The sequence below is a fragment of the Mirounga angustirostris genome, unplaced genomic scaffold (assembly GCF_029215605.1).
Source record: "Mirounga angustirostris isolate CCGP_5_RB_7025 unplaced genomic scaffold, mMirAng1.0.hap1 SCAF_13, whole genome shotgun sequence".
Classification (NCBI taxonomy): domain Eukaryota; kingdom Metazoa; phylum Chordata; class Mammalia; order Carnivora; family Phocidae; genus Mirounga; species Mirounga angustirostris.
The window spans coordinates 67,434,620-67,460,873 of NW_026991721.1; the positions used below are offsets into that span (position 1 = coordinate 67,434,620).

A 26,254-nucleotide genomic window follows, 5' to 3' on the forward strand; every position below is an offset into this window, starting at 1 on the left:
GGCTTCATTTTTTCTTTTTCTAGCTCCTTTAGATGTAAGGTTAGGTTGTTTATTTGAGATTTTTCTTGCTTCTTGAGGTTTTTGTATTGCTACATAATTCCCTCTTATGAGCACTTTTGCTGCAACCCAAAGGTTTTGGACCATCATGTTTTCATTTTCATTTGTTTCCATGTATTTTTTTATTTCTTCTTTAATTTCCTGGTTGACCCATTCATTCTTTAGTAGCATGTTGTTTAACCTCCATGTATTTTTGGTCTTTCCAAATTTTTTCTTATGGTTGACCAAGTTTCATAGCACTGTGGTCAGAAAAGATGCATGGTATGATCTCAATCTTTTTGTACATTTTGAGGCCTGATGTGTTATCTGATATGTTATCTATTCTAGAGACTGTCCCATGAGCATTTGAAAAAAATGTGTATTCTGTGCTTTAGGATAATATGTTCTGAATATATCTGTTAAGTCCATCTGGCCCAGTGTGTCTTTCAAAGCCATTGTTTCCTTGTTGATTTTCTGCTTAGATGATCTATTGATATAAGTGGGGTGTTAAAGTCCCCTACTATTATTGTGTTGTTATCAATGAGTTCCTTTATGTTTGTTATTGTTTTATGTATTTGGGTGATCCCAAGTTGGGGGCATAAATATTTACAATGGTTAGATCTTCTGGTTGGATAGTCCCCTTTATTATGATATAGTGCTCTTCATCTCTTGTTATAGTCTTTGATTTAAAATCTAGTTTGTCTGACATAAGTATTGCTACTCTGGCTTTCTTTTCATGTTCATTTGCATGATAAATGTTTTTCCATCCCCTCACTTTCAATCTGCAGGTGTCCTTGGGTCTAAAATGAGTCTCTTATAGGCAGCATATAGATGAGTCTTGTTTTTGTTTTTTTTTTTTTAATCCATTCTGACACCCTATATCTTTTGATTGGAGTATTTAGTCCATTTTACACTCAGAGTTAATTATCAATAGGTATATATTTAGTGCCATTTTATTACTTGTTTGTCTGAAAATTTTCTCCATTCCTTTCTAGTCTTCATCACTCTTGGTCTCTTCTTCCCACTCAAAAAATTCCCTTTAATATTTCTTGCAGAGCTGGTTTAGTGGTCACAAAGTCTTTCAGTTTTTGTTTGTCTGGGAAACTCTTTATCTCTCCTTTTTTAAAAAAAAATTTTATTAACATTAACATATAATGTATTTTATCTCTCCTTCTATTCTCAATGATAGCCTTGCTGGATAGAGTATCTTGGCTGCAGATTTTTCCCATTCAGCACATGGAATATATCATGCTGCTCTCTTCTGCCTTGCCAAATTTCTGTGAAATCTGTAGCTAGCTTTATGGATCTTCCCTTGTAAGTTAGGGACTTCTTTTGTCTTGCTGCTTTTAGGATTTTTTCTTCATCACTCTATTTTTGAAGATTTAACTACAATATGTGTTGGTGTTGTCCTGCTTTTGTTGATTTTGATGAGAGTTCTCTGTGACTCCCCTAGATTTGGATGTTTGTTTCCTTCCCCAGATTAGGGAAGTTTTCAGCTATAATTTCCTCAAACAAACCTTCTGCCCTTTTTACTCTCTTTTCTTTTGGGACTTCTATGATATGAATGTTATTATATTTGATGGAATCACTGAGTTACCTAAGTCTACTCTTGTGATCCATCATTCTTCTTTCTCTCTTTTGTTCAGCTTCATTATTTTCCATAATTCTATCTTCTATATCACTTATTCATTCCTCTGTTTGTTCCAGCCTTGTGGTCATTAAATCCAGTTGGTTTTGAATCTGTTATTACATTTTTCATTTCTGCCTGATTGTTTTTAGCTGTTTTATCTCTGAGGGGAGGGTCTCCCTGATGTTTTCCATACTTGTCTCAAGCCCAGCAAGTATCCTTATGATTGTTGCTTTAAGTTTTGTATGAGACATATTACTTATAACTGTTTTGATTAGATCTCTGGCCATGATCTTTTCTTGATCTTTGTTTTGGGATGAATTCCTTCATCTTGGCATTTTGTCTAGGTCTCTGTCTTCTTTTCTGTGTTAAAAAATCCTGTTATGTTTCCTGCTCCTGAGAGTAATGACTTTATGAAGAAGAGGCATCTGTATTGTGTTCTGTGTGCACTCCGTGCTGTATTTTGCCTGCTCTATCCCTCAGGTCAGTCATCTGCAGAGGTTCTCCTTGCCAGGAGTGGTCAGTGTTCAGACCTTGGCCACAGTGTGGCAAGTTTTAACTAGGTGTGCTCTGGTCTGCATTTTAAATAAGACCTGATGCTATTTCCTCTAGAATTGAAGCTCTGCAGGATCCTATGGTCAACAGACATGTTGCATGTGGGGTTTGTGCTGGTTTTCTGGGGAAGAGCCTGCTGTGCTAGTCCTCAGGCACACTTGCCTGAGGTACCAGCATAGCGCAAGGGGGTGGCACTTGGTGTAAGAAGTTTAGGCTGCCACTATTGATGCTATACTGCTTACTGAAGTTGGTTTATGTTGAGGGGTGGGGGAAAGAAATGGCGTCAGCCAACTCCTTTGTCCCAGATAGGGGAGTCCTTGCTTGCTTTGTTCATGAAAGGACTCCCCAAAGAGCAAATAATTTCCCCTCATGTGTTCTAGGCATTTCTCAGATCACTGTTTTCATGCTGTTTGTCTCTGGGTTGCTTGACTGCCTGGAGCAGTGCAGTGCACCCTGGGCTCTATCCCATTTAAATCTACTGACTTTTAAAACCTCAAACCTTAGGGACCTGGTGTGGTGAGGACCTGTGCTGGTCTTCTGGGAGAGGGTCTCACTGTGCAGGGACTGATGCAGGTTTGACCCAGAAGGGCAGTCATGCCAGAATGCAGGGGCATGGGATTTGGAGCAAAGCAAACTACCATCACAAATTCCTGAGCTTTTGGGGGGTTCTGTATTATACATTAGATTGTTTCTTGGCTGAAAATTTGGCTTTCTTTCTAGTTCATTCTTTCTTTCTACCACTTGGCCATTTAAAAATTTGTGTTGCTGTCATCTCTTCTATTTTTTTTTGGTCTTCATATAATTTATGGAACAAAAATCCCTTTATTCAATTTGGAGGCATTCAAGAGAAAAGGGAGTTAATGCCAGTGTTCAACTTTCATTATTAGAAGTTGTTTGGATTGACTTTTGAAGTTTCACAGAATGTGCTGGGGTGGGGGTGGAGAACTGTGGAGAATAGCGGTCTTTGATGAACACATCAGGAACTACAGGGCTAGATTATATGAAGGGATCCTTTCATCTTTTTGAACATCTATATACTTTGCCTTTTCCACCACCAACCCATAGACATGGTCTATGGCTTATTTAGAAAGTTCTAAATCATTAACCGGCTTCTGCATATGTATGTGTGTGTGGGGGGGTGTATATTTGTTAAACTGAACATTCTTAACAATTATCATCCTTTACGAATCATATGTTTGTATATGTACTTATTTTTAGATTTATAAATACTGCATGCATAATAATTTATGTAAACCTAAGCAATAACATGTTTCTAATCTTAGATATATAAACACATATGAGTCAATACTCATGAGTTCTTGTGAAAGCTACCACTTCTGACCATAAGTGTAGTCTAAAACAATTGTGTGCCCTACACAATTCTTAGTACCTCAGTCTGATATATTTGGGTTTTTTCCTTATATTTTCATCTGTAACTTTTAATTCTTTTTACCTCTTTGTTGGATATTCAATTTACCTTCAGGATCATCCATTATTTCAATTAACAGCTTAAAGATCAACTGAGCTGGATCTTGAATCCTTTGAGTTAAGGTTTGTTCTTTTTTCAATTACTGCTGAGTTTCTTCTTCCTTGATTTATACCATTTCTGCCAGTCAATAAGGCAAATGCCACCCAAACAAGGTTGAAAGATTTTCACTATTTCTCCCAGTTGCCTTCAATTTTTCCCTCTAGAGGCATTATGTTAGCACTAGCTGAATCACTCAGGAATACTAGAGGCAGTCCTATTTGCTTTATTTATCACTCTCATCTTAATTATATTCAGAAATGAGTTATGTCTTAAATCATCAAATCAAATCAATATTTTCTATGACTTTTATCAAGACAAGGGAATAGATATCACTTAACACACATTTGTGGGTCTCTCTCATCATACCTCAACAATCCTTGTAAAATGAGATTGACAATATAAATCACAAGTGGGGTGCAATGAATGCTAGACACTTGAAAAAGTTGCTTTGTGTCTTAAATATGAATAAACCATTCAAGATATGAAAGAGGAAAGACAAGTTGGATTCAAATGATCATGGCTTTTGGAATTAAGTTAATTAGGGCAAATACTGTCTCTAGCCATAAGGAAGATTATCACTGTTTGTGTATCTCTGAAGAAACACCGAAAGGAGTTAAGGCAGCTTGGATTATAGTGTGACTGGTACTACCTGCTTTCTTTGATATTTTCAGTCACCCTTACTTTATTTCATCTTAACACACTGCATGCTCAAACACTATTATAAATGTTAACCATATTCTGCATTCTAATTTGGAACACAAATGCATTGTGTTTTTTTGATAGTTACTGGGTTATGTAACAAGAAGTGATTATTTTTATGTAAAAGAAAAGGACAAGTCTCACTATAGGTGTCAAGCTGGCTTTTAAACTCATCACTTCTGGGATAGTATCTTTAAAGGTATAGGCACATCATGGGGAAGCCTTGAAACACCATAAACACCATTATGGTAATAAAATAATTCAGAGTCAACAGAACATTGGCAATTCAATTTTTTCCAATTTTTAGCAAAACAAATTATTATTAATTAATAAAGAATATCTTACTTCCAAAACCAAGTAAAAAAAAAGATTTCTTCACTGCACTTATTAAACTTTGCTACTACACAACAACAAAAAAAACAAAACAAATAAAACAACAACAACAAAAACAATCAGACTGAAAAGGCATCCTATGGAATGAAAGAAAATACTTGCAAATCCTTTATCTGATAAGGGGATAATATCCAAAGTATATAAGAAACTCATATAATGCAACAGCAAAAAATCCAAATAACTCAATAAAAAAAATAGGCAAAAGACTTAAATAGGCATCCCTACAAGGAAATACAAATGGACAACAGATATATGAAAGGTGATTGACATCACTAATCATCAGGGATATGCAGATCAAAACCACAATGGAATATCATCTTATCCCTGTTAGGATGGCTCTTATGAAAAAGACAAGAGAAAAGTATCATCAGTGAGGATGTGGAGAAATTGGAATACGTACACACTGTTGGTAGGAATGTAGAATGGTGCAGCCACAATAGAAAACAGTATGGAGGTTCCTCAAAAAATTAAAAATAGAAGTCCCATATGATCCAGCAATTTCACTTCTGGATATATATTCAAAATAATTGAAATAAAAAGTTGAAGAGATATCTGCACCCCCACATTCATTAAAGTTTATTCATAATAATAAAAATATGAGAACCCACAAGTCCACTGACAAATAAATAAAGAAAATATGGGGGCACCTGGGGGGCTCTGTCAGTTAAGTGTGTGGCTTTGGCTCAGGTCATGATCTCAGGGTCCTGGGATCGAGGCTTGCATTGCACTTCCCACTCAGGGGGAGTCTGCTTGTCCCTCTGCCTGTCCCCCTGCTCATGCTCTCTCTCTCAAATAAATAAATAAATAAAATACTTTTTAAAATATGGTATATACATGCAATGGAATATTATTCAGCCATAAAAAGAAGGAACTCCTGACATCTCCAGGATGAACCTGAAGAACTTTAGGCTAAGTGAAATAAGTCAATTACAGATGGACAAATACTGCATGATTCTACTCATATGAGTTATCTAAAAAGTCAAACTCATAGAAGGAAAGAATAAAATGATGGTTGCTGGGGGCTGATGGGGAAGGAAATGGGGAACTGTTTTATAAGGGATACAGTTTTAATTATGCAAGATGAGTAAGTTCTAGAGATCGGCTCTACCTATAGTTATTAACACAGTACCCACAGTTAATAATACAATAAAGTTTAAAAACTTTAAAATAAGTTGAGAAGATAAATCTCATGTTAAGTATTCTTACTAAAACATACACAACATGCACAAACACAAAGAAATTTTTGGAAATGATAGATACCTTTAGTACCCTGGCTGAGGTGATGGTATCACAGGTTAGGCATATGTCCAAACGCCTCAAGAAGTATAGTCTCAATGTGTGCAATATAGTGTATATCAATTATACCTTGATAATGATAAAAACATAGAATTAAATATTTGATTTGTTGTTTGTTTAAATCCTCCAGAAGGACAGGGTTACACTGGTCATTTTTGCTACCTTATAGTCAATGTATAGTGTTGCAATATAGTAAATACCAAATAAATACTTGTTGAAGAAATAAATGAATGGAAAAATCCTTTTTAAAATAAGGGCAGACTGCAACTATATATACACATAGATGAATAGACGTGTGTATAATTGTTTGTTCATTTAATTTCATTTTGGACCTTTGAAATTTTCATTAAATCTTTCTAAGGGCCCATGAGCCTGAATTGGTGGCCACTAGTCTACTGCTTATTTGGGTGGCTGATGTCCATTTTCAGTCATCTGGACACATTTTCATGGATGGCTATCATGCATTTACTGAGCAAGGAGGATTAAATTGCATAATGCACATAAAAGCATTTGTAATCTTTAAAGCAACTACAGAAATATAAGGTATTAGCACTGTTATAGCTATGATATTGCCTCAAAATGTACAGAAGCAAATTCTAAGCCAAAAAAAAAAAAAGGAATCCTCCTTGTCTATTTAGAAATCATAAGATTATGCAACATTTTTAAAAATGAAATTTCCCCACAGGAATTTCCACCACTGTCTTTTTCAATTGTTTTGCCACATAATCCAACCTGCTATAAAAACTGCAAAAATGTAAAAATGGAATTGTCAAGCTATCATAATTTCTTGAGACAACCATATTAAATATAGTTACATCTTATAAGTTTTTTGGCATATCTTCAGAACTAAGATTCTACTGTGGGAGACAAAAGGTTTATTTGTAATGGATTTTTTTTTTTTTTTTTTGAAAATAATGTTCTCTTCTTTGGCTGGATAAGTGATTTGTACAAATGACAAATATCCTTTTTTTTTCTTTTTTTGAGATATGAGAACATCTGAACTAAAAACACAGAAACCCTAGTAAATTCAACAACATTCCTGTAAGTAACGATCAGTGAGCGAATGGCAGTACCATCCACCTCTACATTAACTTAGTCACCCTCTCCTAAGGCCACCTCCTGGGCTGTGACCTCATTTGGCTCTGATCCATACCAGCACTGTTGCATTTTAATACCCTAATCTTCAAGCACATCTCATCTTTCTGGGTCTCACGTGACTCATCCCCACATGCGTCCTCATATTTCATGGAGATCTCTAGAAATCTTAGCTTTTTAATTTTGTCCTAATATATTAGGCCCCTCTTTCTCTCCACAGCTCTGTTTTGAGACAAAGGAAGAGACAGCTGTTCAAAGAGTGTCCAGGTGAGATGAGGCTGGTGAGAGCAAAGGAACTAGCTCAGCTGTTCTGAGATCATAAAACTATTTATTTGGCTGGTGATGTGAAACTTCCTTTTTCTCCCAGATATGCTATCTCTGATCTCTGACGATCCCAGTGTACTAAGAGGGAAAATTTTTAAAAATTTTACCTGCCAAAATATGGGTTAAGGGTTTTCCAGCTTTTTAAAGATGATTTTATTAGGTGCTTATCAGATGTTTCTCCAGGGACAGAGGATAGAGCAATGAACAAAATGATAAAAATCCCTGCCCTCCTGGAGTTTATCTTCTAGCACAGACTAGAAAGACAATAAACCAAGTGAATAAGAAAATTATGTAGCATAGTAGAAGGTAATAACATGTTGGACTTCAGGTAAAGAATCCAGTGATGATGATGTCTGGGAGAAGACTGTTTCAGGCAAGGGAAACACCAAGTACATAGGCCTTGAGGTGGACATGTAACTCAGATTTTTTGAGGAACAGTAGAAACATTGTGGCTGGGCTGGAGTCAAAGAGGAGAGAAGCAACAGGACATAGGTGGGGAGATACATGCGGGAGTCTGGTACCATATTGTAAAGACTGTGGTTTTTACTCTGAACGAAATGGCAAGTCAGTTCAACGGGTTTGGAGGCAGGAGGAAGGCGAAACTAGTGTGTTTAGGTTGCCATCTTGAACTAGATCAAAACGTCATTTTTAAAAGTATTCTTTGTGATAAAGCAAACTATAAATTCAACACAGGCTCCTAATTTCACATCTCATTTTATTTGTTCTAATATGAGTTTGTGTGTGTGTGTCTGTTTGTACATTCTTTAATTTGTGCATTTGGATCTGAAGATATGAGCACCAATGCTAACTAAAATGACAATGTAAAAAGAAGAAAATAAAATATGCTAAAGACAAAAATATAAAATTTCATTCTAAATAGTAAAATAACAAACTAATCTCATCAAAATCAAGTACAGGGAAGGATACCTGTTATAATTACTATCATACACCAGTGCTTTAGAGATTTTAGATTTTAGAATTTTAGAGTGAATACAATAAGTTGAGAAAATGACATTATTAGTATAAGTAATGGAGAGGAAGTTATCAATTATTTTGTGTCAATAAAACTATTGCATATCTAGAAAATGCAAGGCTTCTGGAAAAAGCTACAAATATTAGAAAAGGAATTTGAATTATACAAACATCAAGCTGCTTTTATCTATACCAGCAATAATTCGCTAGACAAAAATACGCTAAGAAAAAGACAATGCACAGTAATAATTCAATAAAAATACAAAATCTTCATAAAGTAATCTTTATGGAAGGATATAAAAATTTGATTAAAATTCATTCCCTATTTTTGGATTTAAACATCTAATATCATTAAAATTTCAACCCTTCAAAAATTAATATTTAGAAACTAAATTTTATAATTAGAAAAATAACCTTAAAGTTGTTAGGGATGAACAATATTTAACAAAAAATTATGGCAATAATAATTAGTGTGGCATGCCTTACTAGTTATTAAAGTTCACTAAAAAGATAATATAATAAAAACACTGCTGCTAGCAACAGTAGTACTAAAGAGAAAATCTAAAATTATATACTAGTACACAGAAAATAATTAATTTTAAAAATGTAAAATTTAATATATGAAGCATTATTGTTATTTCATTAGGAAATGATTATTTAATAACTCCTGCAGGCACACTTGAGAATCTACCTTAAAGAAAATATGATGGATCTCTTACTGTATAGATTTAATTGAAAAAAATTCTGGTTGGATTAAATGAATAAAGGTGAAAAAACAAGCAATACTCTCCTGGTTTCAGAGAAAATAATTTCTTTCTTTTTTTTCAGAGAAGATTAAAGAAGAAAATCCAGAAGCTATAAAAGAACCATATTTAATTATGTACATGAAATAAATGACAAAACATATTCAGATTAACAAAAAAAGCCAAAGACCAAAAATAAAGAAAAAAATAGGTGTGGTGGGAATGAGTGTATTATAACAGCAAGACTGTGGAGCAATAGGAAATTTTACTCATTCTTGATATAAAATGATACAGTCACTTTAGAAGGTAGTTAACAATTTCTTACAAAAGTAAATATACCCTTACCATACAATCCAACAATCATGCTCCTTGGCATTTACCAAAATGAACTAAAAATTTATGCCCACACAAAAACCTGCACAGGAATATTTATAACAGTTTTATTTGTAATTGCCAAAACTTGGAAGCAACTAAGATGTCCTTCAGTAGGTGAATGGATAAATAAACTGTGATACCCAGACAATGAAATATTATTCCTCACTAAAAAGAAATTAGCTACTGAACTATGAAAAAAACATGGGGGAAACTTAAGTGCATATTACTAACTGAAAGAAGACAATCTGAAAAGGCTACATATGATTCCAACTATATGACATTCTGGAAAAGTCAAAACTATGAAGACAGTAAGGACATCATTGGTTGCCAAAGGTTAGTGGAGAGAAAGAACAATGAATAGAGCAGAGAGGACTTTTAGGGTAGTGCAAATGCTCTGTATGACACTGTATGTCTCTGTTATTATACATTTCTCAACACTTATAGCATGTACACCACCAAGAGTGAGCCATAAGGTAAACTATGAACTCTGGATGATAATGATTTATCAATATAGGTTCATCAGTTGTAATAAATGCACCATTTGGGTGGGGAATGTTGATAATGGGAAGGCTATGCATGTGTGTGGGAGGGAGATTATGGAAAATGTCTATACTTTCCTCTCAACTTTGCTGTGAACCTAAAACTGCTCTAAAAATTAATCTATTAAACAAACAAACAAAGCAGATTTAGGGGTCCAAGAATGTTAAATTGAGAGTCTCTACAAATCATCTTGAAAAATAAAGATTTGCATTCATGTCTTGATAAGATAGAAGAAAATAGAGCTTTTAAATGTTCTGAACAAATAACTGAACCATTTCTAATCTACATTCACCATAGTTGGCAAGGCTAATGCATTATGGTCAGCGTACTGAAAAAAATAAACCTGTTTTCTTTCCCTTCACAAGGAGCTAAAACTTTGGCGTCTTCCTCTGAAATGGCACAGGCATGTGTCCAAACATGTTCATGGCGTTCCTTATCTCACTATTTTACTAATCATCTGACTTTTCCCATTGAAAGTGATCAGTTGATCACATGATTTAGCATCATAGAAAGTGCTTCATTTTTCACTGATGTGTTTTGTGAGGGCTAGAAGCTCAGCATCTATACTGAAACCTATGAAATAGACCTCTCTTGTGAAATCATAGAGAGTGTATCCCAGGAATTGCCCCTCTACCACAGGGCTTTTAGTTGGCTTCCTTGCAGAGTGGTCTGTGCTCACATGATTCTTTCTATTCCATAAGAGTTTGAGAAACCTGCCTTTTATTGAGGCTGACTGGAGTTGAGGAAACTGCCACACTTGATTTTCCTCTGCGGTCACAGCTATTCTCAAATGTTCATAATATGGTAGGCACTAGACGTCACAAAGATTAATCAACCTTTGACCACACTTCAAGGAGCTCATATTCCAGTGGAGAAGAGGAAGAGGAAAACAGAAAAATAGAAATGAAAGTCACAGGGGCTTTAAGGGATCTGTGGAAGTCCTACTAAAGTTTTGGAAGTCTTTGAAACTGTTGGGTAATGTCTCACATGACAAACCTGAGGTGTTTTTTTTTTAATTTTTAAAAGATTTTTATTTATTTGAGAGCGAGAGAAAAGAAGGAAGAGAGCACACAGGGAGAAGCAGACTCCTGCTGAGCAGAGAGCCCGATGTGGGGCTCAATCCCAGGGCCCTTAGATCATGACCTGAGCCAAAGGCAGATGCTTAACTGACTGAGCCACCCAGCTGCCCCGACAAACTTGACTTTCATGGTAAAAGACAGGGAGGTCGCTCCAAGGAGAAGACCATGTAGGTAATTCTGTAAGGTTGGTATGTTTGGGGAATTATAAGAATTTTGATATAGGAAAGATAAGGAGTTGGTAGTGGTGGACGGAGGGTAGAAGTATAATAATTCCACTATTTAGGAGGAATGCATTGGCACTGATTTACCTATTGGTTATGATTCTCATCTGTTCTAGTTGAACCCATGTCTTACTAGTTGTCAAATATTTTAAATTTCACCTTTGAGTATAATAGGAAATGATTGGCAGATTTGGCCATATTTTAAAGGGCCACACATGCCAAATTAGAGATTTGAATATGAAAAAGAGAGTCAAGTAAGATTATTATGCAGAAGGATTGCATAACCAAAATTTTTTTTTTTTAAATAACTCTCAGGAAAATGGGGAAGATGGATAGAAGGAGAAAGGATAAACTTTTAATCTATGTCATCAGTTCGATTTAGCAAATGAGAGGAGTAAAAATAACTTTAGTAGAAAGATTAATATTTATAACCAAACAGTGCATTCTCTATTAAATTTAGTACATTCTTTTATTTTAGATAAAATTAAATCACTCAGGATTGAATAAAGAGGTATTTCAAATGCATCATGTTTCAATTGCTTTGAACATTATGTTCCAGAATGCTAAAATAAAATTTAAAAAAATTCCTTTGTTCTTGGTCTCCTCTCCATGATAAACATAGCACCCAAACGTGTGCCACCAACTCTGGCCAACATTCCTAGGACTAGGATTGTCTGATCCCATGACCCAGGAGGGGCCTTCAAATCTCAAGGAGAATTGAAAAGAATGTGGAGTTTATGTGTAAACCTTGACTATTGCTGAATAAATACTCAAAGTCCTAATATGTATGTAAGTAAGCAGAGCTATCTCAACAGATGGGGAAAAAAAAACCCTCTAGGTCAGGGGTCAGCAGACTTTTTTCTTCCTTTTTTTTATTTTTCTTTTCTTTTCTTCTTTTTTTTTTTTTTTTTGCATGTGAAGGACCACATAGTAAATATTTTAGGCTTTACGGGACATGTGGTCTTTATTACAACTACTCAGCTCTACCAGTGTAGCCCCAAAACAGCCATAGACATTGTATAAATGAATGTGGTTTTTCCAATAAAACTATTTACAAAAACAGGATGGGCCCATGGGGGTTAGTTAGCCAACCACTGTTTTAGAATGGTTTATCACAGTGTCCTCCAACTAATAGAAATACATACATAAGATAGTCACTCCACCAGATCATATTAGGCTCCCAGAAAACAGTAGAAGAGTGAATGAACTTCACCTGGTTTCACCACAGAATAATATTTTATGTTTGCCTTTGTTTCTTCACAGGTGCTTGATCATTCTTTTTTTAAATTTTATTTAAATTCAAGTTAGTTAACATATAGTGTATTATTAGTTTCAGGGGTAGAATTTAAAATGATTCATCAGTTGCGTGTAACACCCAGTGCTCATTACATCACATGCCTTCCTTAATGCCTATCACCCAGTTACCCCATTCCCCACCCACCTCCCCTCCAGCAACCCTTAGTTTGTTTCCTAGAGTTAAGAATCTCTTATGGTTTGTCTCCCTCTCTGTTTTTATCTTATTTAATTTTTCCTTCCCCTCCCCTATGTTCACCTGTTCTGTTTCTTAAATTCCACATATGAGTGAAATCATATGGTATTTGTCTTTCTCTGACTTATTTCACTTAGCATAATAGTGAAATATGTCTAGTTCCATCCACATCATTGCAAATGGCAAGATTTCATTCTTTTTGATGGCTGAGCAATATTCCATATTATATATATATAATGAAGTAATATACAATACTTATATATTATATATATATTATATACATATATATATATATATATATATATATATATATATATATTACCATATATTCTCTATCCATTCATCAGTTGATGGATGTCTGGGCTCTTTCCATATTTTGGCTATTGTGAACACTGCTGCTATAAATATTGGGATGCTTGGATCCCTTTGAATCACTATTTTTGTATCCTTTGGATAAATACCTCCTAGAGCAATTGTTGGATCATAGGGTAGCTTTATTTTTAACTTTTTAAAAAGATTTTATTTATTTATTTGACAGAGAGAGAGAGCACAGCAGAGGGAGAGGTTGAAGCAGACTCCTCACTGATCAGGGAGCCCGATGTGGGACTCAATCCCAGGACCCCGGGATCATGACCTTAGCTGAAGGCAGACGCTTAACCAACTGAGCCACCCAGGTGCCCTATTTTTAACTTTTTGAGGAACCTCCATACTGTTTTCCACAGTGGCTGCACCAGTTTGCACTCTGACCAACAGTGTAGGAGGGTTCCCCTTTCTCTACATCCTTGCCAACACCTGTCATTTCCTGTGTTGTTAATTTTAGCCATTCTGACTGGTGTGAGGTGATACCTTATTGCGGTTTTGATTTGTATTTCCCTGATGATGAGTGATGTTAAGCATTTTTTCATGTGTCTGTTAGCCATTTATGTGTCTTTTTTTGGAGAAATATCTGTTCATGTCTTTTGCCCATTTCTTGACTATATTTTTTTTGTTTTGGGGGTGTTGAGTTTGAAAAGTTCTTCATAGATTTTAGATACTAGCCCTTTATCTGACTGATCATTTGCACATATCTTCTCTCATTCCAAAGGTTGTCTTTCAGTGTTGTTGATTGTTTCCTTTGCTGTTCAGAAGATTTTTTTTAAGAATTTTTTATTTATTCATTTGAGACAGAGAGATAGATAGAGAGAGAGAGAGCAGGAGCAGAGGGGAGGGGCTGAGGAAGCGGGAGAAGCAGACTCCCTGCTGAGCAGGGAGTCCAATGCAGGGGTTGATCCCAGAATCTGGAGATCATGACTTGAGCTAAAGGCAGACGCCCAACCATCTGAGCCACCCAGGTGCCCCATGTTGTTCAGAAGATTTTTATCCTGATGAAGTCCTAATAGTTCATTTTTGCTTTTGTTCCCCCCCCCCTTGCCTCCAGCAACATGTCTAATAAGAAGTTGCTCTGGCTGAAGTCAAAGAGGTTGCTGCCTCTGTTCTCCTCTAGGAGTTTGATGGATTCTTGTCTCACATTTAGGCTTCCATCCATTTTTAATTTATTTTTGTGTATGTTGTAAAAAAGTGGTCTAGTTTCATTCTTCTGCATGTTGCTGTCCAGTTTTCCCAACACCATTTGTTGAAGAGACTGTCATTTTTCCAGTGGATATTCTTTCCTGCTTTGTCGAAGATTAGTTGACCCTAGAGTACAGGGTCCATTTCTGGGTTCTTGATTCTGTTCCATTGATCTATTTGTCTGTTTTGTGCCAGTACCATACTGTCTTGATGATTACAGCTTTGTGATACACCTTGAAGTGCGGAATTGTGATGCCACCAGCTTTGGTTTTCTTTTTCAGTATTACTTTATAATTGGGGTCTTTTCTGGGTCCAAATAAATTTTAGGATTGTTTGTTCCAGCTCTGTGAAAAATGCTGGTGTTATTTTGACAGGGACTGCATTAAATGTGTAGGTTGCTTTGGATAGTACAGACATTTTAACAATATTTGTTCTTCTAATCCATGAGCATGGAATGTCTTCCCATTTCTTTGTGTCTTCCTCAATTTCTTTTTTTTAAAAGATTTTATTTATTCATTTGAGAGAGAGAGAGAGAAAGCACGAGCGGGAAGGGGGGGTGGGAGGGGCAGAAGGAGAGGGAGAAGTAGAGTCCCTGCTAGGCAGGGAGCCTGATGTAGGGTTCCATCCCAGGACCCAGAGATTATGACCTGAGCAGAAGGCAGACGCTTAACTGGCTGAGTCCCCAGGCGCCCCCTCAATTTCTTTCATACATATTCTATAGTTATCAGAGTACATATCTTTCACCTCTTTGGTTAGGTTTATTTCTAGGTGTCTTATGGTTTTTGGTGTAATTGTAAATGGGATAGATTCCTTGATTTCTCTTTCTACTGCTTCATTACTGGTGTATAGAAATGCAACAGACTTCTGTGCATTGATTTTATATCCTGAGACTTTGCTGAATTCTTGTTATCAGTTTTAGCAATTTTTTGGTGGAGTCTTTTAGGTTTTCTACATAGAGTATCATGTCATCTGTGAAGAGTGAAAGTTTGACTTCTTCCCTGCCAATCTGGGTATTTAATCGCCCTTTTTAAAATTAATTAATTTATTTGAGAGAGAGAGAGACAGATAATGACACAGAGAGAGAAAGAGCGAGTATAAGCACGGGGAACAGCAGAGGGAGAGGGAAAAGCAGGCTCCCAGCGGAGTAGGGAGCCTGACGTGGGCCTCGATCCCACAACCCTGGGATCATGACCTGAGCCAAAGGCAGACACTTACCCCACTGAGAGAACCAGGCACCCTGGTATTTAATCATTCTTATAAAGAAAACTTAAACTTTTCTATTTGCTGAAAACTAAATTTGATCATTCTGTTTCCATGTAAAAATAGTGATGTAGACTGAAAAGTCCATCTAATCATTGGATTTTTCTGGTTTACAGAATGTTGGATTGCTCCAGGTTTTATTTATCTTAAAAAGGAGGATTAGGAGAGGGGGGAATCTCTCTTTTGCAATCATCTTTAATGGCTGTTTTTTCTTCATTAAAGATTATCTATTTTAATAACAGAAAAATAAATTACTCTTTTATACCATAAGAATCAAGTTTATTACTGAAATAAAGAATTATCAAAGATCTAACTACTTTACTTACCATAGTGGTTAAGGATACAGACTACCTTCTAATGCCCTCTCTACCACTTACTGCTTGTGTGATCTTGAGTGAATTGCTTATCTCTCTGTGCCTCAGTAATAAAATAAGGTTAATAATAACAGTTTTCAAATAGGATTGTTAATTAAAAGTCAATAAATTAATAAATCAATACCAACCACTCAGGGCAGTGCTTGTTACACAAAAAGCACTCCATAAAGAGCTATTATTATCATCCAATTAGTTTAAATTTTACTTAAACATATTTTGCAAGTGCAATGTATCTTAAAACTACCAGAACCCCTGAGACACAGATGCCTCTAGAGCACAAGCCCTGGGACCGTGAGAGGCCTTTGAAGTCATTTGTTGTTTTCACCACTCACACAGGAATCTTTCTCTGTCCAATAACATCAAGGCCTTCTGCTCTCCTTCTGGGCATTTTCCGTTGTCAGATCCATAGCACCTTACAAAGCAACTGGTTTCATTTAAATTTCAGCCGCACATCTAATAAGCACAGGGGTATTGATGAAACAAGTGATGTCTCTGAGCTCAGTGTCTTCATCTGTAAAGTCAAGTTAATATTCTTTATCTACTTCATAAAGGACTTAGAGAGAGAGAAGAATATTTCGGACTCTTTAAATTTCACAAAGGAGCATTCGAGAGAGATTTCCACTCTCTGGGAGGGAAAAGCATGGAAAGAAAACACACAGCTTGTCCTCACCATCTCCCTCCCTTCCCCTGGGAACGAGTGACTGGCCTCTGGTGAGGTGGAGAAAGAACTGAGCAGGTGTGACTCAGCCTCTTCTTTTTATGGAGCAGTCTGTCCTCTGAGTCTAAGAGTTTTCCTATTGTCATTCTGAAAACCATCTTCTAAAGCAGGAAAGTCCTGCTATTGTCCAGCCCTGCCTGTGACTCTAGGGTTGGGGGGCAGTGTTAGGAGGTCCATTTGGTCACAGATCAAAGACTTGGTCTCTAGTTAACTGATATACGTTAATCTCCATGACTCACTCCCATTGGTTTTTAATTTGAGAACAGGGCTGTTGTTTAATCAACCTTTAGAATCCTAACAGTAAGAATTCATTACAATCCTTGATGAGACAGTACATATGCAAATGTTAAATCTGCTGTTATTTTAAGAGCATTTCTCCATGATAGTATAGCCAGATCTTTCTCTCCCTACTGCTTGTAACCAATGGAATAATACAAAATAAAGATAATATCTAAAACCACTTATTAACAGTGTAGTTTTCCTTGTTCTCCAACCTTTACTGACAACTTCTCAAACCAGCTGCTACCCCCCACCCCACAACACACACACATTCCCTTCTTGCCTCCAAAATTATGAAGAAAAGAGGGGCTATCAAGTGACTTTTGTATTTTCAAACCTTCAAACATACCTACCTCACTTTTAAAAAAAAATTCTGGAGTTGACTTTCTCAGCTTGCTCCCTCCATCTATGCTTCAAATGTTACTCATTCCCACATTTTAGGGGTTTTATACAATTAATTGTCCTCCCTCATTTATTAAATTCCCTGTCCTACCTTGATCCTAAAATTAAACAACCAAACCTTTGTGACTGGCCTCTGTATGCAATATACAAATCCTTATGAGTCATAAAAGAAAAAGGTTGGCATTGTCCAAAGTGACATAAATAAAGTCAAAATTAAATAACAAGAGGGAAAATATTTGCTACACATGTCAATGAGCCACTTTCCTTAATTTATAAAGTACTTTTGTATAAATCAACAAAGACAAACAGAAAAAAATTGACTAAGTGCATGAAGCTTGAAGAAAAAATAAATATATCACTTATTCATATATGAAAGATGTAGAATCTCACTCATAATTAAAGAAGTACAAATTAAAATATTATGATGCCAGTTTTTACCTATAAAATTAGCAAGTACCAAATAATTTATTAATACCATGTAAGGACACAGATATAAAAATATAAGTGTTTTTCACTATATAGCTTTTTTCATCATTAAAATCATTTTTTCATGATCATGAATTACATTTTTGGGTAAAAATGACTGTATTAAAAACCTGTCTCTAGGGGCGCCTGGGTGGCTCAGTCGGTTAAGCATCTGTCTTCAGCTCCGGTCATGATCCCAGGGTCCTGGGATCGAGTCCCGCATCAGGCTCCTTGCTCAGTGAGGAGCCTGCTTCTCCCTCTCCCACTCCCCCTGCTTGTGTTCCCTCTCTCGCTGTGTCTCTCTCTGTCAAATAAATAAATAAATAAATCTTAAAAAAAAAAAAAAACCTGTCTCTTGATCTCCTCATTCCTTAAGAGATAGTTTTATCATTCTCCATTTCTTATTAGTTTAACCTCACAAAACAGTGGCTTATATGCCATGGGTTCATTTTCTCACCTCCTTACAACTTAGCTACTTCATTCTGAATATACTTTAATCTCTCCATTTGTCCATCTCTTGCTAAATCACCAATTAATAAATCTACCTCAATAAATCTAAAGGTCCTTTCAGTATTATTTTCACTTGGTCTAGAATTATTTGACACTGGTGGTCCCCCTTTTAAATATTCTCCTCCACAGGCTGGGATGACACAACGCTCTCTGGGTTTTCCTCCTCCATCTCTGTATTTGCTTTCTCCCTATTGCCTTTTCACAGTTCATCCTTTTTCCAATCATTACATTTTGAGATCCCTTTCAAAGCCAAGTTCTTAGACTTCCTCCACTTGAATTCTACATACTCATGTCTTCCGTTCATAAATCTAAACTACTCAGATGATTCACCCATTTTTATTTACAGCCTATATATCTCTTTTGAGCCCCAGACTCACATATTCTCCAGCCTTTTTGGCTATATTTATGTTTGAAATGCACATCAGGCCATTTTAACCAAAACTGAACTCATGATCTGTTCTCTACTTCACACCTGATTCTTTTCCAACTCTCTTCATCTTGGTAAAGTTATCATCATTCATCTTGTTATAAAACACAAGAATCTTACAAGTCACTCTTGACATCTTCCCCATGCTTCTCTACAATACCCAATGCACCCAACAGCTCCTACTGATTTGTTTTCCCAACTTACTGAGTTGTACATAATATACAAAAAGTCACATATATTCAATGTATACATTTTGATGAGTTTGGATTTATGCATCTATCCTGATACCATCATAACAAAAACATAATACACACATTTTAATTAGTAATCTGCTACTTATTCCATGATCATAGTATTTTTGTTAGGGATATTGGTTCCTCTGTATCTACCCTATCTCTTCTAATCCATAATCTATACCTGTTATCTTTTGAAATACCACACCTATTATATTCTTACCCTCACAAAAAGAAAAAAAGGCTTCTCCAATAATGGGATAAATATCAAAATACTACAAAGGCTGAAAACATTGTTTCCTGGATTCCTCTCCAAACTTCTTCACACATGCTCCCCTTACCTTCTTGCTCAACCTTCATGGTTCATAATCTGAGGTAGATACAACTAGACAACTGCTTGTTTATAGGCTGAATATCATGCAACTAGTCTGATCTTTCCATCTCGAGTGCAGGTAAGCACTCCAGGCAAAATGGAGCATAGTTTGGCTAGCTTTATTTGCACTATAAATTCATCACAAAAATCTCAATAATTTTCAAGGCATTTTACTAAGTTTATTTAATTTTCAAAGGATAATCTAAAACAACAAAAACAACAATAAAGCAAAATTAAATGGAGTTTATCACAAGTGTAGAAACATTTATGTTGCTAAGCCTTCTCTCTTTGTGATACTTAGAATTGTCACTAGGATTAAGAAACTGATATAATCTTGTTCAGTCATTTAGCTTCTGAGTCTCAATTTTCTCCCCTACGAAAATGGGGTCATTATTACCAAACTCAAAGACAACTAAAAGTTGACGTATTCAACACTGCCTACAGCACTAAATTAATCTCTCTCTCTCTTCCTCCCCCCTTCTCCCCTCTTGTGTCCTCTCATCATTTCCTCTCCCTTCCTTCACCCTCTCTTTCCCTCTCTCCTTGTCTCCTGACACATAACAGGAATTCAATGAAAACAAGTTTTGTTTTCTTTTTCTCAACATGATTAAAAGATACTGAATGGCCCACTGGAAGGCAAGTGTACTTATTTTAAAAAGGGCTTTAATTTAGAATGAATACTCTGATAATATGCAAGGATAAAGACTAATGTCTACTTCTGAGTAACACCTACTGTAATAGTTTTAGTAAAACAATTGTTTGTAATTCTATCCACAAATATATTTATTAGACTAAGCTCTTGTCCTTTCCATTTTGAAAAATATTGATGAAGATGGACCTCCTGATAAGAAATACAGGTTATAATTCCCAAATAGTTTTGAAATTTAAGTACATTTCCTCTCACAGCCTGGTAACAATCATTCATATTGAAGGACAGAGATTCTTAACTCAAACAGATACACAGTTTTAGTTAATTATAGACAAGATAAAAAAAGATCTTTAAGTAGCTAATTTGCTAAAAGTTGGTCCTTGTTTCCAAGTTCACAATTAAGTATATAACTCATAAATAATATACCTCATATGATATTTTCTCAGGTCAAAAACTAAAACACTGTATCCATTCTAGAAAAATAAGCTCCTTTAGAAATGTCATTACTTTCAGATTATTGATCCCATTCTGCTGTCAGGGCCAAAGTGTTTAGCAAGACTATTTCAGGGACCTGGACAGGACATTTTTATGGGCAATGAGACAACAGATTACCCTGAGTTCAAGTGAGAAGACCCAGTGGCCAGATCTATATCACTCTAACATTCTTCTGATGTGTAGCACAGATGGTGAGATATGTTGATGAATGAGGCTGTCTCAGCAGCAGAATTATCTTACTAGTCCTGCCACACATTTCAGTTGAATGACCTATTAAACATGGCTGTCCCAAGGCAACTGGAAAGATTTATAACTACAGCTGTTAAATGGGATCCTCTAGGAAGTTCTGAATGTAGATTCCCTTCTCATAGCCTTGACTTCTAATTTCTTTTCTTTTTTTTTTTTAAGATAGAGAGCAAGCACGCATGAGTGCACGAGTGGTAGGGAGGGGCAGAGGGAGAGGGAGAGAGAGAATCTTAAGCAGGTTCCACACCCAGTGCACAGCCAGATGCAGGGCTTAATTTCACAACCCTGAGATCATGACCTGAGCTGAAATCAAGAGTCGGACACTTAACTGACTGAGCCACCCAGGAGCCACTTGACTTCTAATTTCTAAGAACCATCCTGAGTTGGGTCTGAGTTGGGCAGGGGAAGGAAGGAGCATAAAGGGAGATAGGGAGTATATATGCAAACAAAATAATCTCAAATTACTAAGAGCACAGCATAACGAATATAGTCAATGGTACTGTAATAGCATGGTATGGTGACAGATGGTAGGTACACTTGGGGTGAGCATAACATAACCCATAGAGATACTAAATCACTAATCTGTACATATGAAATTAATGTAACATTGTGTGTCAAATATAGGAGTTATAGGGTGAATTGAATTTTTAGGAGGGAGCATTAAAATAAAAATGCTAACTTAAATTAGAATTATCTAGGATAATTTCTTTATATACTCAGGATCTGTGAAGAACTAGGAGTTTGCTATCAGACAACTTCTTCACTGTTTCTATTTTACAGGAAACAGGCTAATAGGGAAAAGCACTGAGTTATGGTTCACGGTAATCGGGCTCTTGCACACAAGCCTTAACTATGTTATCCAAACTTTTGGGGTATCAGTTTCCTCACTTGTAAAATTAGAGTGAGTAGATGTCCTAAATACTCTCATAACTGTTATATTTTGCCTTTCTGCTCACTACCCTAGATTTCCACTCTTATGAATAGGAATACTTTAAATTTACTGAAAAGTAACAGAACACAGCACTAAATGCTCAGTCTCTAGAATTACACACACATATATTTAATGTTGGCTTCAACACCTACATCTATATAGCCTTCTATTACTCAATATAAATTGAGTCTTAAGAGTCCTTGTCTACAAATTGGAGATAATAGGATTCAACATGAAGTTGTTCTTAGATTTACTTATTTTTTTCATAGCACTTACTACCTTCTATCTAATTTACCATCTGTAAGGTCCATAAAGGTAGTGAATATTGTCTGTTTTATTCACTGATGTATCCCAAGCATCTTAACATATAGTAGCCAGTCAATATCTATCAAATGAATACATGAAACAATGCATATACAGTTTAATAATTGGCAGAAAGCATTTGATAAATGATCCCATAAATGATCTTGATACATAGAGTGTTATTTCACCATGAAGAAGTAGAAACAGAAGAAGCAGGAATGTTTCAAAGAGAAGATGAAGGGGACTGATGACCATACCATTACCAAATATCTTCAAGAGTACCACACGTTACTTTCAGAGACAAAAATATGTGCCAAGAGGTGGAAACTGCAGGGAGACATTTTTTTTTTATCTGGAATAAGAAGACTCTTCTAACAAAACTCCTCTAAGATGAAATGAACTGGTGCTCAAGTAAATATTGAATTATTATTGGCCAATAAATGAAGGGATTAAGAAATCTAATTAAAGGTTATGAATCTATTTTTCTATGAATCAAATGATGTGGAGAGAACTTCTTATAAATAGCATATACAAAATAAATTTTAAAATATATAAATAGGGGCATCTGGCTAGCTCAGTCATTAGAGTGTGTGACTTTTGATCTCAGGGTTGTAAGTTTGAGCCCCATGTTGGGTGTAGAGATTACTTAAAAAATAAAATTTTAATTTATACATAGATATATATAACATTATAAAAATTGTGTATGTATATGTTATATATATAAAATATTGAATTTTGGCCTTGTGGTACTGTTGGCAATAAAAAGATAGATGAAAAATGGCAGATATAGTGAATACCTACCTATTTTCCTTGTGTACATGTGATCAAAGAACATTTACTTGCTGATAAATCATATAGGCTGAAAAACAAATGCTGCTTATTTGTTTTATTAACATTGGTGAAAGCAGCAGATAGCAGCTACAGAATCTCATACCCTACCAGAAAAACAGGACTGTTTAAAGCCGGCTTCTTTCTTTCATGTTCTTTCTACCCCAATGGTAACACTGCACTTTGGAATTTAATACTGGAGTGGGAGTGCTCCTGGGTTGTATGAAACTAATTGGTGCATCACTCTTGCCAACTAGGGATGATTTTAGACAAAATGTATGACATCAGTGAAAAAGGAATCTCACTCAATAGGTCCATAAAGAACTTTTTTTTGAAGGATATTTGGCCTCATACTAAAATAGTCCCATCAATCTACTGCCATCAGGTCAGACAGAAAAGCATTAGGTACATAAAGTGGCTGTCATAAAATGTAGCCAAGCAGGAGCCAAGTCTGATCACAGAAGGTCAGTTAGACATTTAGAAAATAAAGGAAGCATGTTTTCTTTAATGAGCCGTCAAAAGTTAATAACAAGTGAGTTAGCTTTCTATTTTGGACAGAAATATTGAGAAAGATGCAGGGGTTCTGAAGGTTTTCTCTATTTTTAAATTGGCTGCCTACTAAGAATCTGCACAATAACAAAACTTTTTAAAGCTCTAGAATAGTGAACTACATTCACATGGTCCAACTATGGGGTCATTTTACAAATTGTGATGGTTAATGTCATATGACCATTTACTGGGCCATGGGGTTCCCAGATACTTGGCTAAACATTATTCTGAGTGTGTCTATGAGGGTGTTTCTGGATGACATTAGCATTTGCATCACTATACTAAGTAATGAAGATTGTTCTCCCTAATGTGGGTGGGCCTCATCCAATCTACTGAAGACCTGAGTAGAACAAAAATGACTAAGTAAGAGGGAACTCTTCCTGCATGACTACTTGAGCTGGGACATTGGTCTTTTCTGGCCTTCAGACTTGAACCCAAACACTGGCTCTTCTTCCCCAAGCCTGCCAGCTTTCAGACCAGAACTATACCACTGGCTCTTCTGGGTGTATCTCTCATCTCATCTCATCTCTCTCTCTCTCTCTCTCTCTCTCTCTCTCTCTCTCTCACACACACACACACACACCATTATATCTGTTTCCCAAGAGAACTCTAATATATGGATTCAACAGCATCAGCAGGGAATGAGTTGAGTTGTGCCAATCAAGTGCATTATCCAGATGATTAAAATCAATCCCAGTAGAAGTTAATGTTTTAGAAACTTGTCTGATAACAGTGTCGATGATCAGGCAATGTAATAACACTTTCGTAATGTAAATAATGAGCCAATTTTCCAATATTTTAAAAAATTAAAGGAACTAAAACTAAAGCAACTCCTCACTTTCAAATTCAAAATTCTATAACTATATTATAAAACAAGTTTAGGTAGCCATTCTCAAAATCAATTTCTAAAGCAACAGCAAAAAGTCTGAAAAATGCTTATTTCCCAAGGGAATTATGAAATGATCCAAGTATCTAAGAACCCATCTCACTTCCTTACAGTCATTTTTTCAAGACTTAAGTACTCATCATCTTCAAGTGGTGATTCCTGTTATCATTAATCAGCACATGGCATATCTACTTATTTTCCATGATTATCTCCAGGCTCTGATGTTTTATGATATTTAAGTTCTACTTCTACCACATAGACTAAGTTTCCAAAGCATCTATCCTTATGCACCTGAAGATACCCTTTGATGCTGCCAAATTCCTGGCATTACCTTCATGTGAATTTTCTTTGTCACTCACCTGCCCAGAAGCAGAAATTCGCCTGCTAGACCCAGGCGCCTCATGGCCATCAGCAGACCTCTCACCGTCATGCCCTCACAGAAGCAGGCCACTACCCGGGCCTTGGGCAAGTGACTCCTGAGCTTCTTCAGCAGCTTATCGAAGCTCTGTTCCCCTGCGTTGCTATAGATTTTGTAAGAGTGAGCGATGCAAATTCCTTCTTTGGCTGACATATCTTTGAAAGCTTCCATCCCACTCTCTCCATAGTTGCCTGTGTGAAAACAGATAAGCAGAGAGGTAGTGAGATGGCAGCGCTGGGTACATTGGATCCAATTAAGAACGCAAAAGGCTGGGAGCATGAAGATCACTTGGTAGTGTTGAACTTGGAGCCCGAAGACCTGAATCAGTTTTTGCTCTTTCACTGACCTGTTCATTTTGGACAATTTACAACAAAACTATATTATACATATATGCATTGAACTTTAAATTGTGTTTTCACTGAGAGAGAGAGAGAATAGTATAAAAAGCAGAAGCAATTCAGCTCCTCCTTTGACTTAAAAAGTTCATACTCTAGTGTGAGATGATGGAAGACATTTATCTGCTGTATTTTCATTCTATCTCACTTCCCTTTGCTTCTTACTGTATGACCATCTCATCCCACCGGCTCAGATTCCTATATTGAAAGACACAATATATACACTTAATATGTAATGGATGCCATTGTACAGATATCACATAGAGTATTATATTTTATAGAATATTAGGCATATTATATTCTATTAGCAATCATAAGAATCTGTGCCTTTATCTCAACCGAAAATTCCATATCCTGGCTTGAGATTTGAGTCTTGTCACAGGTAAATGTATAAGCTTCAAATGAAACATTTGAAGTTTCATTCTGTACAACTATAGGGAAGTTAGTGATTTGGGGGAATAATTCCAAAGTCTTCTACAAATCTGGGGGCTAAGGACTGATGGTGGTCCTTTAAATTAATGGAAATTGGTGATCAATACTGACAATCAACTGTATGCCAGGAAGTGTACCAAAACCTTTACAGATACCATCTCATTTAACTCTCGCGAGAATATACTTAGGTATGCATTATGACTTCCATTCTGCAGATAAGAAAACAGATGAAGCAATTAGGTTTACACTTGCCCAAAGTTACATATCCAGGAAGTGGAATTCTGCACTACATTCTCAGATCAAAGAGTGTGGTTTCTGCTCCCTCCACTTGTGCATGGCTGACTTTTGGAAGACTCAGAAGCCCAGTTAGATCTACATTTCTTTTTCCTATTTAAGGGTCATGATGCTTCAATTTTAGGTATTTTTAGAGCCTCTTAAAGTCTATAAATCATACCAGGCTCATTTTCTGAGTTTCCGAAAGATTAGGTGGGTAAGGGGGGATGATTAAAAGAATATAGGAGCCTATTAAAAGACAAGCAAGCTGTGGAGCATCTAAGGATG

General features: G+C 36.0%; 1 protein-coding gene across 1 annotated transcript in view; it reads right to left on the bottom strand.

Annotated features, from left to right (window-relative positions):
* GRM5 (glutamate metabotropic receptor 5) overlaps nt 1–26,254 on the bottom strand; it is a 599,714-nt gene that overhangs the window by 343,110 nt on the left and 230,350 nt on the right. The window contains exon 3 of the mRNA XM_064575895.1: nt 24,808–25,057. Coding sequence (XP_064431965.1) covers nt 24,808–25,057 — 250 coding nt within the window. The remainder of the gene's footprint in view (nt 1–24,807; nt 25,058–26,254) is intronic.